At 38.2% G+C, this 13951-nt stretch overlaps 1 protein-coding gene across 15 annotated transcripts in view; it reads right to left on the reverse strand.

The window, feature by feature from the left end:
* USP54 (ubiquitin specific peptidase 54) overlaps window positions 1–13951 on the reverse strand; it is a 135423-nt gene that overhangs the window by 37362 nt on the left and 84110 nt on the right. For 14 of the 15 annotated variants that reach the window (XM_047825269.1, XM_047825280.1, XM_047825278.1 and 11 more), the window contains 3 exons: window positions 2316–2450; window positions 608–721; window positions 138–220 (listed from right to left, as the gene is read on the reverse strand). In XM_047825269.1, the coding sequence (XP_047681225.1) occupies window positions 138–220; window positions 608–721; window positions 2316–2450 (332 nt within the window). Of the gene's footprint in view, window positions 1–137; window positions 221–607; window positions 722–2315; window positions 2451–10098; window positions 10184–13951 lie in introns of all 15 variants that reach the window. The other variant, XM_047825284.1, reaches the window with a different exon arrangement.

The following is a 13951-nucleotide window of genomic DNA, read 5'->3' on the forward strand; positions in this document are numbered from 1 at the left end:
TTAAAATTATTGTTCTGAGTTCCTACAATATAACACTGTCTTAACAATAAGGATATAAGCTATTTGGATGCTGTCAGTTGAAACTTATCACTTGAAGGAATACCTAAGGGTACAAATAGGGAACCTTTAAGACTCACCAAAGGGAAGTGGTGGAGATGTAATGTACCATCTGGATGAAAGGCAGCGGATCAGAAGTGGCACCACAGCTGGTACATACACACTGGGACCGGGGTAAAAAAGCAAAACCAAGTAACCACAGTCATTAATTGTTTTGACACCCATCTGATAACCCACATCCCTGGATACAGTGTTCTTTTTTTTTTTTTTTTTTTTTTTTTTTTTTTCAACGTTTGTTTATTTTTTTTTTGGGGACAGAGAGAGACAGAGCATGAACGGGGGAGGGGCAGAGAGAGAGGGAGACACAGAATCGGAAACAGGCTCCAGGCTCTGAGCCATCAGCCCAGAGCCTGACGCGGGGCTCGAACTCACAGACCGCAAGATCGTGACCTGGCTGAAGTCGGACGCTTAACCGACTACGCCACCCAGGCGCCCCGATACAGTGTTCTTGAAGAAGAAAAGAAGTGATGAAGATAGAAATAATGTTCACCTGTTCAAACAACGTCATTGCAAATTTCTGGTGGGAGATGCAGTGTTGGGCAGTACATATATCTTCTTTGGTTTCATCAGCAATGTGGAAGTGAATTCTCATCAAGAGATTTTCCTAATAAGGAAAGAATAAAAGCAGCATATCAATGATATTTAATAGAAAAATGCACAAATTGGTAGGCAGTTTACTCAGAGACACAGTAATACTCTTGGAAGGTAGGAATACCTCTGATTTTTTTTTTTAAAAAACTGTTTAATTTGAAATAATTATAAATTCATAGGAAGTTTCAAAAAAATTGTTTAAGAGGTCCATGTACCCTTCACCCAGTTTCCTCCAATGGTAACATCTTGCATAACTATAGTACACTATCTAAACCAAGAAATGGACATCAACACAGTCTACAGAGTTTATTTAGATTTCACCAGTTTTACATATACTTATTTGTGTGTGTAACTCTATGCAATTTTATCAGATGTATAGTCATATAACAACCACCACAATCAAGATAGAAAATTGTTCCATCACAAGGTTCCCTTATATTATTCCTTCATAGCCTTTTCCACCCAATTCCAACCCGAACACCTAGCAACCACTAATCTGTTTTCCTATCTCTATAATTTTATTATTTTAAGAATGTTATATAAATGGGAGCATATGGTTTATAACCTTTTGATACTGTGTTTTTTCTCTCAGCATAGTTCCCTTTAGATCCATTGAAGTTGATGTGTAAATCAGTAATTCCTTTTTATTATTGAATAGTATTCCATGGTATGGAAGTACCAAATCTTGTTTCACTATTTACCATCAAAGGCATTTGGGTTGTTTCCAGTTTGGGGCTATTATAAATAAAGATTCTATGAACATTCATGTACAGGTTTTTTATAAACATAAGTTTTAGTTTCTCTGGGATACATGTCCAAGAACACAACCACTGAACCTTATGATAATTTGCAAGTACAGTTTTTTAAAAAACTGCCAAACTGTTTTCCAGGGTGGCTATATCATTTTACATTTCCACCAGCAATATATAAGTAATCGAGTTTGTCAGGAGTACCTCTGACTTTGGTGACATTTTGCCCTGTAATAGAATATATATCACTCTCGAACTTTTTTTAACAACAGGCAGAAAGAGTCTAAAGACAGAGAGTCTTTTGAAGGTTGACTGAGAGAACCCAGAGTTCAGAAGAGTCTTCTACTAAAAGTCACTTCGAGCCATCTAGCTATCTAAATAGCACATCACGCCTGTGCTAGGGACTTAGTTATTCTGTTTAATTATCTTTAGTAATGTAGGAGTTCATAAAGTGTGATGGTCTCCAGACCAGCAGCATCTGTATTAGCATCACCTGGAAACTTGTTAGAGCTAGATATTCTTGGGCCCTAATCTAGACCCACTGAATCAGAAATTCAATGGAGTGTGACACAGCAATTTGTATTTTAATGAGTCCTGTCTCCTTTGAAGGTGAGACCAATGTTTTATGCCATGGCAAGCACAAAACTACTGTTAAGCCCAAAGGAGAAAGAATAAACCTATTCTACAATTCCTACTGTATTAGCAGAGTCACCCTAGAGCTTTGAGAAACTAGGGAAATTCCTAGCTCTAATTGATAGACCAGGGACAGAGTAAATACTACCGTAAAGTACCTAGTCCCTGATGGAGACCATAAACAGTCTCACCCCATATCAGAGAGGGCCAGAGGCCAACACTTACAAAGCACTCTGCAGCATCATCCATAATTCCCAGCTGGAAACGCTGTTCATCCTGGAAGGTCTTTGCCAGAGCACTGCGGAGAGTGTCAGATGGAAGCACTTTTTCACTACTACACTGAAACTGGTTAAAGATTCCCTGTAGGAAAGAGGTTAGACAAGGGAAAAAACACAATGATGTTATTAAGCTTCTATACATCCCAATCTGTCAAGCTAGCATCTCCAGGCTTATAACATTGGAACCAAACGTATTTTCCATGAGTTGATCTGCTTGCAGCTAGTACTAAAAAAGTAAAAAATCAAGTGTCAGAATAAAGGGTATAATCTGTGCTAGTAAGGATCCTTGCTCTTCCATCTGTCATAGACCACTGTCATGAGTTAATGTAATTGGGTACCTCATTTCCTCTGACACAGATAGAGGTAGATGATTCACAGTAAATAAAGGCAAATTATATATAAATGGTTTGGTAAATTATTCTCTGGGGGCTCATCCTATTAAACTTAGCCCCTTCTTTTAATTTAAAATTACTGAAGGGGTGCCTGGGTGGCTCAGTCGGTTAATCATCCGACTGGCTCAGGTCATGATCTCATGATTTGTGAGTTCAAGCCTCACATTGGGTTCTGTGCTGACAGCTCAGAACCTGGAGCTTGCTTCAGATTCTGTGTCTCCCTCTCCTCTGTCTCTGCCCCTCCCCCGCTAGCACTCTATCTCTCTCTCAAAAATAAACATTAAAAAATTTTTTTAATTACTCAAATAAAAAAAAAATAAAATTACTGAAAGTACAAAGAATAATATAACAAATATCTACTTGTCTAATACCCAGAAATAAACATTCCATTATGTTTAATCCCAATCTACATATAAAGCTAATGTCCTGGGTACCTGGGTGGCTCAGTCGTTAAGCATTTGACTTAGTCTCAGGTCATGATCTCACGATTCGTGAGTTTGAGTCCCACATCAGGTAAGCTTGAGCCCTGCTTTGGGTGAGCCCTGCTTCTCTCTTTCTATCTCTCTCTCTCTCTCTCCTTCTGCCCTCCTGTGATTCTCTCTCTCTCTCTCTCTCTCTGCCCCTCCCTTACTTGTGTCCCCCGCCCCAAGCTCTCTCTCTTTCAAAAAAAAAAAAGATAAAGTCCCTTTTAAGACCACCCACTCTCTACCAGCCACTCACTATCATGAGTTTGTTGCACAATGTTCTGTTTTTAATACTTCTGTATACATATGTGTAAGTATATGTGTAAGTGTGTTTATATGTGTGTGTATATACGTATTCTTACATAATACATAGTGCACTTTTATGTGCATTTTGTTTGTATACAAAGTATCACACTGACTTACTTTTTTAAATTCAGCATTATTTTTGAGATCTATCCATAATTTACACACACACACACACACACACACACACATGGTTCATCCCTTTTTGCTGCTGTATTGTGTTTTACCAGGTCTATACAACATATATTCATCCATTTCTTTATTGAAATTTTGGCAGTCTCAAATTTTTGCTATTATAAAGAGGCTATGTCAACTTATACTTCCAGTAACAGATGAATATAAATAAATTTCCCCTTATCCTTGTCAGCAATTAATAAATACAGTTGGACTAGTTAATTTTAGTCTTTCAAACTACATCTAGTTTTTCTGGGTCTTTTGCAAATATGATTTGTGGCAAATATCTTCTTCCCAGTCTTCTAGTGTCTTTTATGTGGAGCAGTTTTTAAATTTTAATGTGATCAAATTACCCATCTTCAGCATCTTTACCTGATCTGAACCAATGATGAATGTGATGTTCAGAGAATAGAAACAGAGAGTGGCAACAAGTGGCACCTGGTTTGATGAGTACTTCTCGAGTGGTATTGGACCTTCCCAACATAAATTAGAATATGCTCCTTTGACATCACATGGCCCAGATCCTCACTAAACCACCCAGATAAGCAACAAATTCAATGATGAGTTACATATCAACATACCAAAGAATGTCACTCACTTGAAATTCTTACCAGTAATTTCTTTATTAAAAAAAAAAAGCCATGGTTATTTTTCAGACTTACTAATGAGACCAGAAATGAGACCATTTTATAAACCTACCTATGTGATCTAAGAATAGGAGGCCCCACCAATTTAGAATGGTCAAATCTTGTTCCTCATCTTACTTGAACTATCAGCAGCTCAGTCATTCACTCTCTCCAAATTTTTATTCAATTACCCTCTCAATATAGTATTTCCTGATCACTCTTTTTAAAATTGCAAGCTCCACCCCCACTTCCCCAAACCTCCTACCCTTACCTGTTTTATTTTTCTCTGTAGCACTTATTATCATCTATATCACCACGTATTTTACTTATTTATTGTCTGACTACACTCTCTGAGTACCAAAAATTTTTGCCCTTTAATTCTCTACTCTACTACTCACTCTCAACACCTAGAAGGGTACTGGCATATAGAGGGCAACCAATAACTAGTTTTGAATGGATGGATGAATGGATGAATGAATGATGTAATATGGGTAGATCTTACTAAGGAAAAATATTATCAAGTCCCCTCTTTTTAAAAATTTTTTTTTCAACGTTTATTTATTTTTGGGACAGAGAGAGACAGAGCATGAACGGGGGAGGGGCAGAGAGAGAGGGAGACACACAATCGGAAACAGGCTCCAGGCTCCCAGCCATCAGCCCAGAGCCTGACGCGGGGCTCGAACTCACGGACCGCGAGATCGTGACCTGGCTGAAGTCAGACGCTTAACCGACTGCGCCACCCAGGCGCCCCAAGTCCCCTCTTTTTTAAAGCAGATAAAGAACCACCTAGAAAAGTTGAAAAATTTTCCTAAGGAAATATAATTTTCCTAAGGTAGTATAACTGGTTAAAACAAAATGGGATTGAACTTCATTCTGCTAATTAAAAGTTGGAACTGTTTTTCCCTCATTCTACTTTCTTTTTTTTTTTTTTTTAATGTTTATTTATTTTTGAGAGAGGGAGAGAGACAGAGCCTGAACAGGGGAGGGGCAGAGAGAGAGGGAGACACAGAATCTGAAGCAGGCTTCAGGCTCCAAGCTGTCAGCACACGACCCAGTGCAGGGCTAGAACTCACAAAACCACAAGATCATGACCTGAGCCAAAGTCGAATGTCCAACCGACTGAGCCATCCAGGTGGCCCTCCTCACTGTACTTTCTTACTAGCATTGTTCCTCCTCTTACACATTGAGCATCTATCCCAGCAGCAGCTCAAGAACAATTTGCTATGTAACCTGCTATTATTTCCCTACAAATGATTCCATATGATATGGAGATGACAGTATTAGTAATACATATTTAGTATTATTTAATAAGCTAGGAGCTGGGGGAAAATCTATTATAATTGCTTCAAATTACTTTGGATTAACCTAGACATTTTTCACAAATCTATTTTAAAATCAAGTAAAGGCAAGACAGGACCTTCCATAATTTGTTACTAGAAATAGAAGAATGTCTATTAGTGACCATTAAACTACACCAAAAGGAAAGGTCTAGGTCCACAGTTAAACATTCTCAGAGGACAACTGATATATCTATACCAAGTGATTTTGAAACAGAGGAAGAGGGAAACAAAGGAAAAGGTAGGAAAAGAAGCAGTGGCCACTATCATATCCCATATCCCTCAGTAAGATATTACTGAGATATTAGTGCTGACAAAGGCTCTATCTCTAGAGCAAGAGATGGATGAGGTTTGGTCCTTTGTCCAGAGTCCAAAACTGCTTCCAAAACAAACCAGTGGGAAATGACTTCCAGGTTAGTTCTGTGCAAATGTGGTATTTGCAAACTACAGCCCCTTTAGTCTTTCTCAACTGAGTTCCCTCAAGAATTAAGCCCTAATACTCTAAGGCATCAACAATTACTAATGAACTAACTTCTCTCCTATGTATAACAGTAGTTATGTTATCATCCAGAGAGAATTAAAAGAACAGTCACTCAAGGCACTTACTGTGTTCTGTGGTTAAGATGACCCTGCTTGAGAAGGACAGGGCTCCACTGAGAGATGGCATAGAGTAATAATTAAGAGCATGGACTATGGAACCAAACTATCTGGATCCCAAACCCCAGTCCAAAATTTACCATTTCTATGACCTTAGAAAAGTTACTTAACTTCTCTAGTCTTCAGTTTCCTTTTTTTTTTTTTTAAGATTTTATTTTTAAGTAATCTCTATGCCTAACATGGGGCTCAAACTCATGACCCATAGATCAAGAGTCACATACTCTACTGACAGCCAGCCAGGCACCCCCAGTTTCTTTCTTTTCTTTTCTTTTCTTTCTTTCTTTCTTTCTTTCTTTCTTTCTTTCTTTCTTTCTTTTTCTTTCTTTCAATTTATTTTGACAGATAGAGAGTGAGGGGGGAGGGGCAAAGAGAGAGGGAGAGAGAGAATCCCAAGCAGGCTCCACGCTGTCAGTGCAGAGCCATATGTGGGGCTCAATCCCATGAACCATGAGATCATGACCTAAGCCAAGATCAAGAGCTGGACACTTAACTGACTGAGCCACCCAGGTACCTCTAAAAGAGGATTAGCAGGTGGGGCTGCCTGGGTGGCTCGGTTAACCGTCCTACTTTGGCTCAGGTCATGATCTCGAGGTTCATGAGTTTGAGGCCCGTGTCGGGCTCTGTGTGACAGCTCAGAGCCTGGAGCCTACTTAAGATTCTGTGTCACCCTCTCTCTGCCCTCCTCTGCTTGTGCTCGTTCTCTCTCTCTCTCTCTCTCTCAAAGAATAAACAAACAAAACAAAACAAAATTTTAAAAGAGGATTAGTGGGTGGGGGTGCCTGGGTGGCTCAGTTGGTTAAGCGTCTGACTCTTGTTTTTGGCTCAGGTCATGATCATGGTTTCATTAGTTCCAGTCACGTGTCGGGCTGTGCACTGACAGTGCAGAGCCTGCTTGGAATTCTCTCTCTCTCTTCCTCTCTCTCTACCCCCTTCCATGCTCACGCTATCTCTCTCTCAAAATAAATAGACTTTGAACATTTTAAATAATAAATAAATAAATAAATAAATAAATAAATAAATAATGATCAGTAATAGTAGTTATCTCCTAGGGTTATTTACAGATTAAATAAATTATCTTTTTCTCTATCTACCTGTCTATCTATATCTTAGACTAATGCCTGGCTATATAACTGCTTATCTAAGTATTAGCTGTCATCATCATTATCATTATCATCAACATCATTATCATTATTATTATATTTTAGGTTACTAAGGAGCCTGTCTGCTACTGACCGTGCATCAGAAATGCCATCTACCTTGAACTACCTCCCTAGTCTCTGAAATCTGGGTAAGAAGGACAAACCACTTCTCTTTCTGTTGCTCTTACTCAAGAGAGGCAGATTTCCCATGATTAGATAAGAAGGGTTTCAACACAGAAAGGAAAAGACATAGTCAGAGCTCTGCTTATATCCACACTCGATATGCAACAACAGATCTGACTCTTGTGTTCAGTGGCATCAACATCTCCAAACTATATTTTTTTCTCATCTCTTAATTACAGGCAACTTTCTCCATACACACTGAGTATCTGAATGTACTCAGAATGCCTGCATCTTCTTTATTTTATTGTAATTATTGTTATCAGTCTTGCTCTGCTATTGTTAGGAAAAAGCAAGTGTATCAGGAATAAAGCAGCCTGAGCGCTCCCAGCATGCATCTGTGGAGCTGTAGCTCTGGAAGAAGCTGTAGTACAAAGCCCCTCTGTTAGGGCAGCACACTAACCCCTGTGTGTCCCTCTCACATGAGCACAGGGCTGGAACGGGCCTCCTCCTGCTCCCTTTTTCACCCTCCTGCCACCTTTCCCAGAGGGAGATCCTGTTCACACCAAAGAAAGCCAAGAACATTTAGTTCAGAAGTAAGAACAGGTGGTAGGACCAATAAGGAACAAAAACTGGTATTCTTCCAATTGCTGAGTTCTGCGGCAGGGAGTGAGAAAGGGCAGGAAGAACCAAAACCCAGGAATCATTTTTCCCTATGGGGTCCTGATGGTTTCATTTCAATTAACAGAGAAAACCCACCTTTGAGGTTTCTCTCTGCTCTTCTTCACAAAGTGAAACCAAAGAGGTCTTCCTTTTCATTCTCAGGAAAAGGCAAATTACTTTTTGTCTGTTAACTATTTTTTTGGATGCAGTGCAAAAGCAACAAGACTTTAATGACTAAAAGCAGGTGCTTCCCCACCCATTTCTCTTGGATCATGTAGCAAACAATTCTACCCACAGGAGCTCATAATTATCTGGATTAGTAAAAACCATGTAAATAAGATAAAAGTGCCATAGAGACAGAAACTCTTTGTGCTTTGGCATCTACAAATGCAGCTGTTGTTTCAGTTTTTCCCCCCTAAAACACAGACTTTTGTCTTTAGGCAGGAACAGCTGTTTATTTCTCTCTCAGGATTTCTTAGCCTAGCCTTAGCCTTCTAAAAAAAAGTCATGAGTAGAGAAGATGGGAGTCAAGAAGAAAGGCTACAGCTAAATGTGATGCGTTCTGGGCCCTAGGTCTTTGGAAAGTTAGCAGTCCAACTCATTCCTGGAGGGTGTCCAACAAAATGTATTGTGCAAAGACACAATACATTTTATGCACTGCTACTAACTCAGTTCTTAGGGTTTCTCTTCTTGACCCGGGCTTTCCAAACCTCTCATCATTTTGGCTCTCATAATCACTCCTTTTCTCCACACCTCCTAGAAATCATAGACTTAAATAAATTGTAAGCCTCAATGTGACCAATCAAGCCTGTTTGTAAAAACAACCCTCTGAAAAAAAGATAAAGGAGCTACTACTCCTTGAGTACTACTAGAAAAGAGAATTTTCACTAGTTTTATGTGTTCAAAAGAATCTCAAACATTCTCTTTCAAGAGGGGAAAAGAACATGTAAGTGTTTACCATTTTGGCATCCAAACCAGTAACATTGGATTTTTAATGTTTTATTGTAGAAAATCTCAAACATACAAGGGTAGACAAAATAGCACAACAAACTCCTATGTACCTATTATCTATCTTTAACAACTGTGGCCAATCTCATTTCATATATACAACCCACCCACTCATCCCATTCCCAGATCATTCTCAATCAAATACTAGACATTATTCATCTATAAATATTTTGGATATGCCTCTAAAACATAAGAAATCTTTGTTTAAAATTTAATCATACTATAATTACCACACTAAAAAAAGGTAATAATAATTCCTTAATATCATCAAATATCCAGTCAGTTTAATAGAAATTCTTGCTCCAACATTGGGGAAGACAGAGAACAGCTGGCTAGTTTCTCCCTTGGGATTCTTTAACCTTATGTCTAAAAATACCTACCTTCTGGATTTCTGGATTATAAAATTATCTGCATATCCTGTATCAGTCCCTTTAAGTAACTCCAATTGTCGATACCATATCTCCCCATGAGTTTTGGGTTTTTTTACACTCAATTCATAACCCAATACTTTGGACTTGCAGTGGTGAAGTTAAAGATGATCATAAACTACCTATCACACTCATTTGTGCTACCTCTGCAAAAGAGACACACCCACATACACACAAAGACAGACACAGAAAGAAACACCAAGACTTCAAGACACTAGACAGAGAGCCAAAGAGCAGAGACAGGCCAAATTCACCAGAGGACGGTATTGCTTTTAGTAGGAAATCATAAACTAATGTTGAAATTTTACAAAATATAATAGTCAATTTGCTAATTTTTGTCAAGATCAAAAATGCAGGACCTTAGAGATTACCAACAGTATTTAAATCAAATTTTGACAATCAATACCATAACCACTTACCCCACAGGGGAAATGAAAAGGGGGACCCTTCTGGACATGCACAAAGATTTTGAGATTGTATAAGTTTCAGGCTCTGCCATAAATTCTGGAAAGGAAAGAATCATGATGATCTACTATGTTTTTCCTTGCAGTCATAACCCTCTATTTGAATATCATGTAAAATTCTAAACTCCAAATTTTAAAAAGGATGAAAGACTCAACTTTATACTTTCCAAGTTATATCAATGGTTAAATTAGTTGAGAATATTTAGGTACAGCCTAATAGGCCTTTAAGACTAAGAAAGATTAACCAAAAGACCACACAAATATACTCATACCCCAGAGATAAGCAAAACAAAGAAGTTCAACTCAAGTAAATGATATTTGCATTAGACAGGGATATACCTTCCTCATGTGAGGTCTGTTGATTACTAGCTAAAATCTCCAGGTAATCTATTAGAAATCTAATTTTCTGGTTTAAATAGTCCAACATAATGGATTTACTCTTCTCTCATATTGGCCATGACCACAGGACAATAAAGAACCTTCTGTTCCAATAATCTACCAAAAAAAGGACTGGACTGATAATGCGCAATGAGTAATTTCTTATACCACTTTACTCCCTGTGCTTATGCTTTCCAGTAGAGGAACAGCTACATGGTACACACAAAATATATTGAGGTATTTATTCTCTGAACTCTCAAATTTCCCCCCAATTAACTGATGGGCTATCAGCAGAACACAGACTTCCCTGCCCCTTTTGAACAGTCTTACTGATGTACAGATACAAACTTACATTACAGGACACTTTATACACAAAAACCTATTTCCTCCTCACCTACCCCTCACCATCACCACCATTCTCTGGCTTTGATGCCTTGTACTAACATTCTTAAAAGAAAAATCACTAATTGAGGAGATTTGTTGAATTTAATCAATCAATGAAGCATTCTTCTTTGCCTATAACAAAAAACACTCTGTCCTACATCTTGGCACACTGCAAAGCCTCTAGTACAATCCCTGGAAGGAGAACAAAATCATTGTGGCATACTAAGTACAGAGGACGGATTTCCTCCCCTGGACAGAGATAAATAAATAAGCCAACACCAAAGTCATACCCTGGGGGCTGGGGACATAAGGGCAGAGTCAATATGAATAATAAATAAGAGTTCTGGGCTATAGGCATGACAACAGTTCAGGTCAGGAAATACCTTTTAGTAACACTAGATGGGAATAAATTTGGAGATTCAGAAGGGACAGAGTAATTAGCCCACAAATCTTTTTGTTAAGTCAGAGTTGAAACGCATTGTGGCTCAAAATAAGAAGAAAGACACACTGACAAATTATTTTTAATGAAAGCGATCATTAATAATTTGCACGCAAAATTTTGAGGCTGAAATTAGGTTAGCAACTTAGTATCAAGTAATGCAGAAAAATAACCCAATATATTTTTACAGGACCAAATGGATTATCCTAAATATTACATATAAACCTCCAAAAAGCAAATAGAAGCTCTAGATACAACATACACTATGGTACCTGGTGAAGGTCACAAGGCACAAGAACGTTGACAAACATTCAGACAGCAGAAGAAAAAGTAAAAACATTAAACAAAAGGTGTTCACATAAGACCAACAGTAAAAGCATTTTAAAGATTGGTGCAAGGTAAAGTAAAAAGTGGAGAAAAAAAAACAACAACAGGGATACACATCTTCCAGCCAGACTTAGAAGGGCAAATCCTTCATCCAAAACATTAGATTAAGGGAAAATTGGCTAGCTCTTGATTTATCTAGGAACATGTGTGTGTCTCTTTTTTGTTCTTAACACTGAGTTCTAGAGCTAAACAATTATGTTCCAACATAAAAGAATTCTGACTTTATAGAATGAGCAAGTGCTGATAGAGTACCTCAAATACAGGAATTTTGGAGTTTTGTGTTTTGAAAAATATCTATGAAATTAAAATTTTACATTTGAAACTTAGCATTAAAGAATGCGAACAGGTCACCAAGTACCAGCAAAAAGGAATTCTTACTTGCTTCACCAAACATTCATCTAATTTTTAAACAGGAGACAGAGAAAACATGGGACTTAAATATACTGAATTACACCCACACTGGGACACCACAAAGTTAACATGTAACTTAATTGTAGGATACCAGATAACTGCTCTGCTTGACAGAATCCAAGGCTATGACTCTTCAGCAGATCTTCCCATCATCAACTCCTCCCGACCCCCACCACACACATACACCTCACCCTTCCTTAACTAAATTTGGCATAAAGCAGCCTATATTAAGTAGACCTACTAAAAAAAGTGTAAACCCAAAAGTCACGATGAAAATCTCAAGTAGAACAAGAGTGAGAGCACAAAAGACAAAAAGAAAAAAGTGAAGAAAAAGGCAAGTACACAAAACTCTGTAACTAAAATCCAAGGACTACTAAAAGAATATATGAACCCAGAAAAGTTAGGTATTTATATTATGGTGCAAGCACTATAAGGAATACCAACGGGGAAGAAAAGCTGAGCCACCTTTCCAAAAACTCATTCAGCCATGCTAAATACTGTTAAGTAAAACAATCATGGTTCTAGATAGAGGTAACATTTTTAAAACTTCATTAAGAAGATATGTTTCTGAAATGGAATTCTGAAAGGACTAGATGTGGTTTTATTTTAAAGGGATGTGTTGTTTATTGTTGTTATTGTTTTGGGTGCTAAGGGATCCAGGCAAAGTGAATAACATCTGCAATGTAGTCATAGGAAGTACACCATCTGCTGTCATAGCTGAAATGGAGAGTGCCTCAGGAAGGAAAGGAAGGGGAAAAAAAGTATGAAACTAGTTTTTTAAATGCCTATAAGCATACATTTTTAAGTGATTTAAGAAATAATTGGGAGCCACTTCAAGGTTATAAGAAAGGAGTAACTTCAAGATAGCACTCCAGCACATTCTTAGGTTAAAACAAATGAAATAGGATGATACTAGAGATAGAGAGGCAACTTAGGGGTCTGGAAAAAAAATATTCTTTTTACTATATGTGAACAGAAAGACTTATTACTAGAAATATCATTGACCAAAGAGGAGGCATAAAGAGAAATGACAACCTCTGTGATGCAATTTCCAATTTTTCTCTTTACAATTCAATGTGCTTTTCTAAAATGACTGTAGTACTTTCCTATACTTGTAATAAAAATCCTCCTTTAGGGGCACCTGGGTGGCTCAGTCGGTTGAGTGCCAACTTCGCTCAGGTCATGATCTCACAGTTCGTGGGTTGGAGCTCCACGTTGGGCTCTGGACTGACGACAGCTCAGAACATGGAGCCTGCTTCCGATTCTGTGTCTCCCTCTCTCTGCCCCTCCCCCGCTCATGCTCTGTGTGTGTCTCTCTCTCTCAAAACTAAATACACATTTAAAAAAAAAATCATCCTTTAAATAAAAAACAAGTCGGGATGCCTGGGTGGCTCAGTCGGTTCAGCATTGACTTCGGCTCAGGTCATGATCTCATGATTTGTGGGTTCAAGCCCCATGTCAGGTCTGTGCTGAGAGCTCAGAGCCTGGAGCCTGTTGCAGATTCTGTGTCTCATTCTCTCTACACCCCTCCTCCACTTGTGTTCTCTCTCTGTCTCTCAAAAATAAATAAATGTAAAAAAAAATTTTTTTTAATAAAAAACAAGCATGATGTATATATTTAGCCAAAGAATAAAAAGAAATGCCCATGTGTCCAACAACCAATTTAAGAAATGAAAAACCTCATGAGTGCGAAACTCCCCAGTTGATTATAATCTCCTCCCCTCCAGGGATAACCACTGTCCTGAATTTTATGAAAATCATTCCCTCTTTCTCACATATATGTATCCCTGAACGACATGTTGTTTAGTT

This window comes from Prionailurus viverrinus, chromosome D2 (assembly GCF_022837055.1).
Source record: "Prionailurus viverrinus isolate Anna chromosome D2, UM_Priviv_1.0, whole genome shotgun sequence".
Lineage (NCBI taxonomy): Eukaryota > Metazoa > Chordata > Mammalia > Carnivora > Felidae > Prionailurus > Prionailurus viverrinus.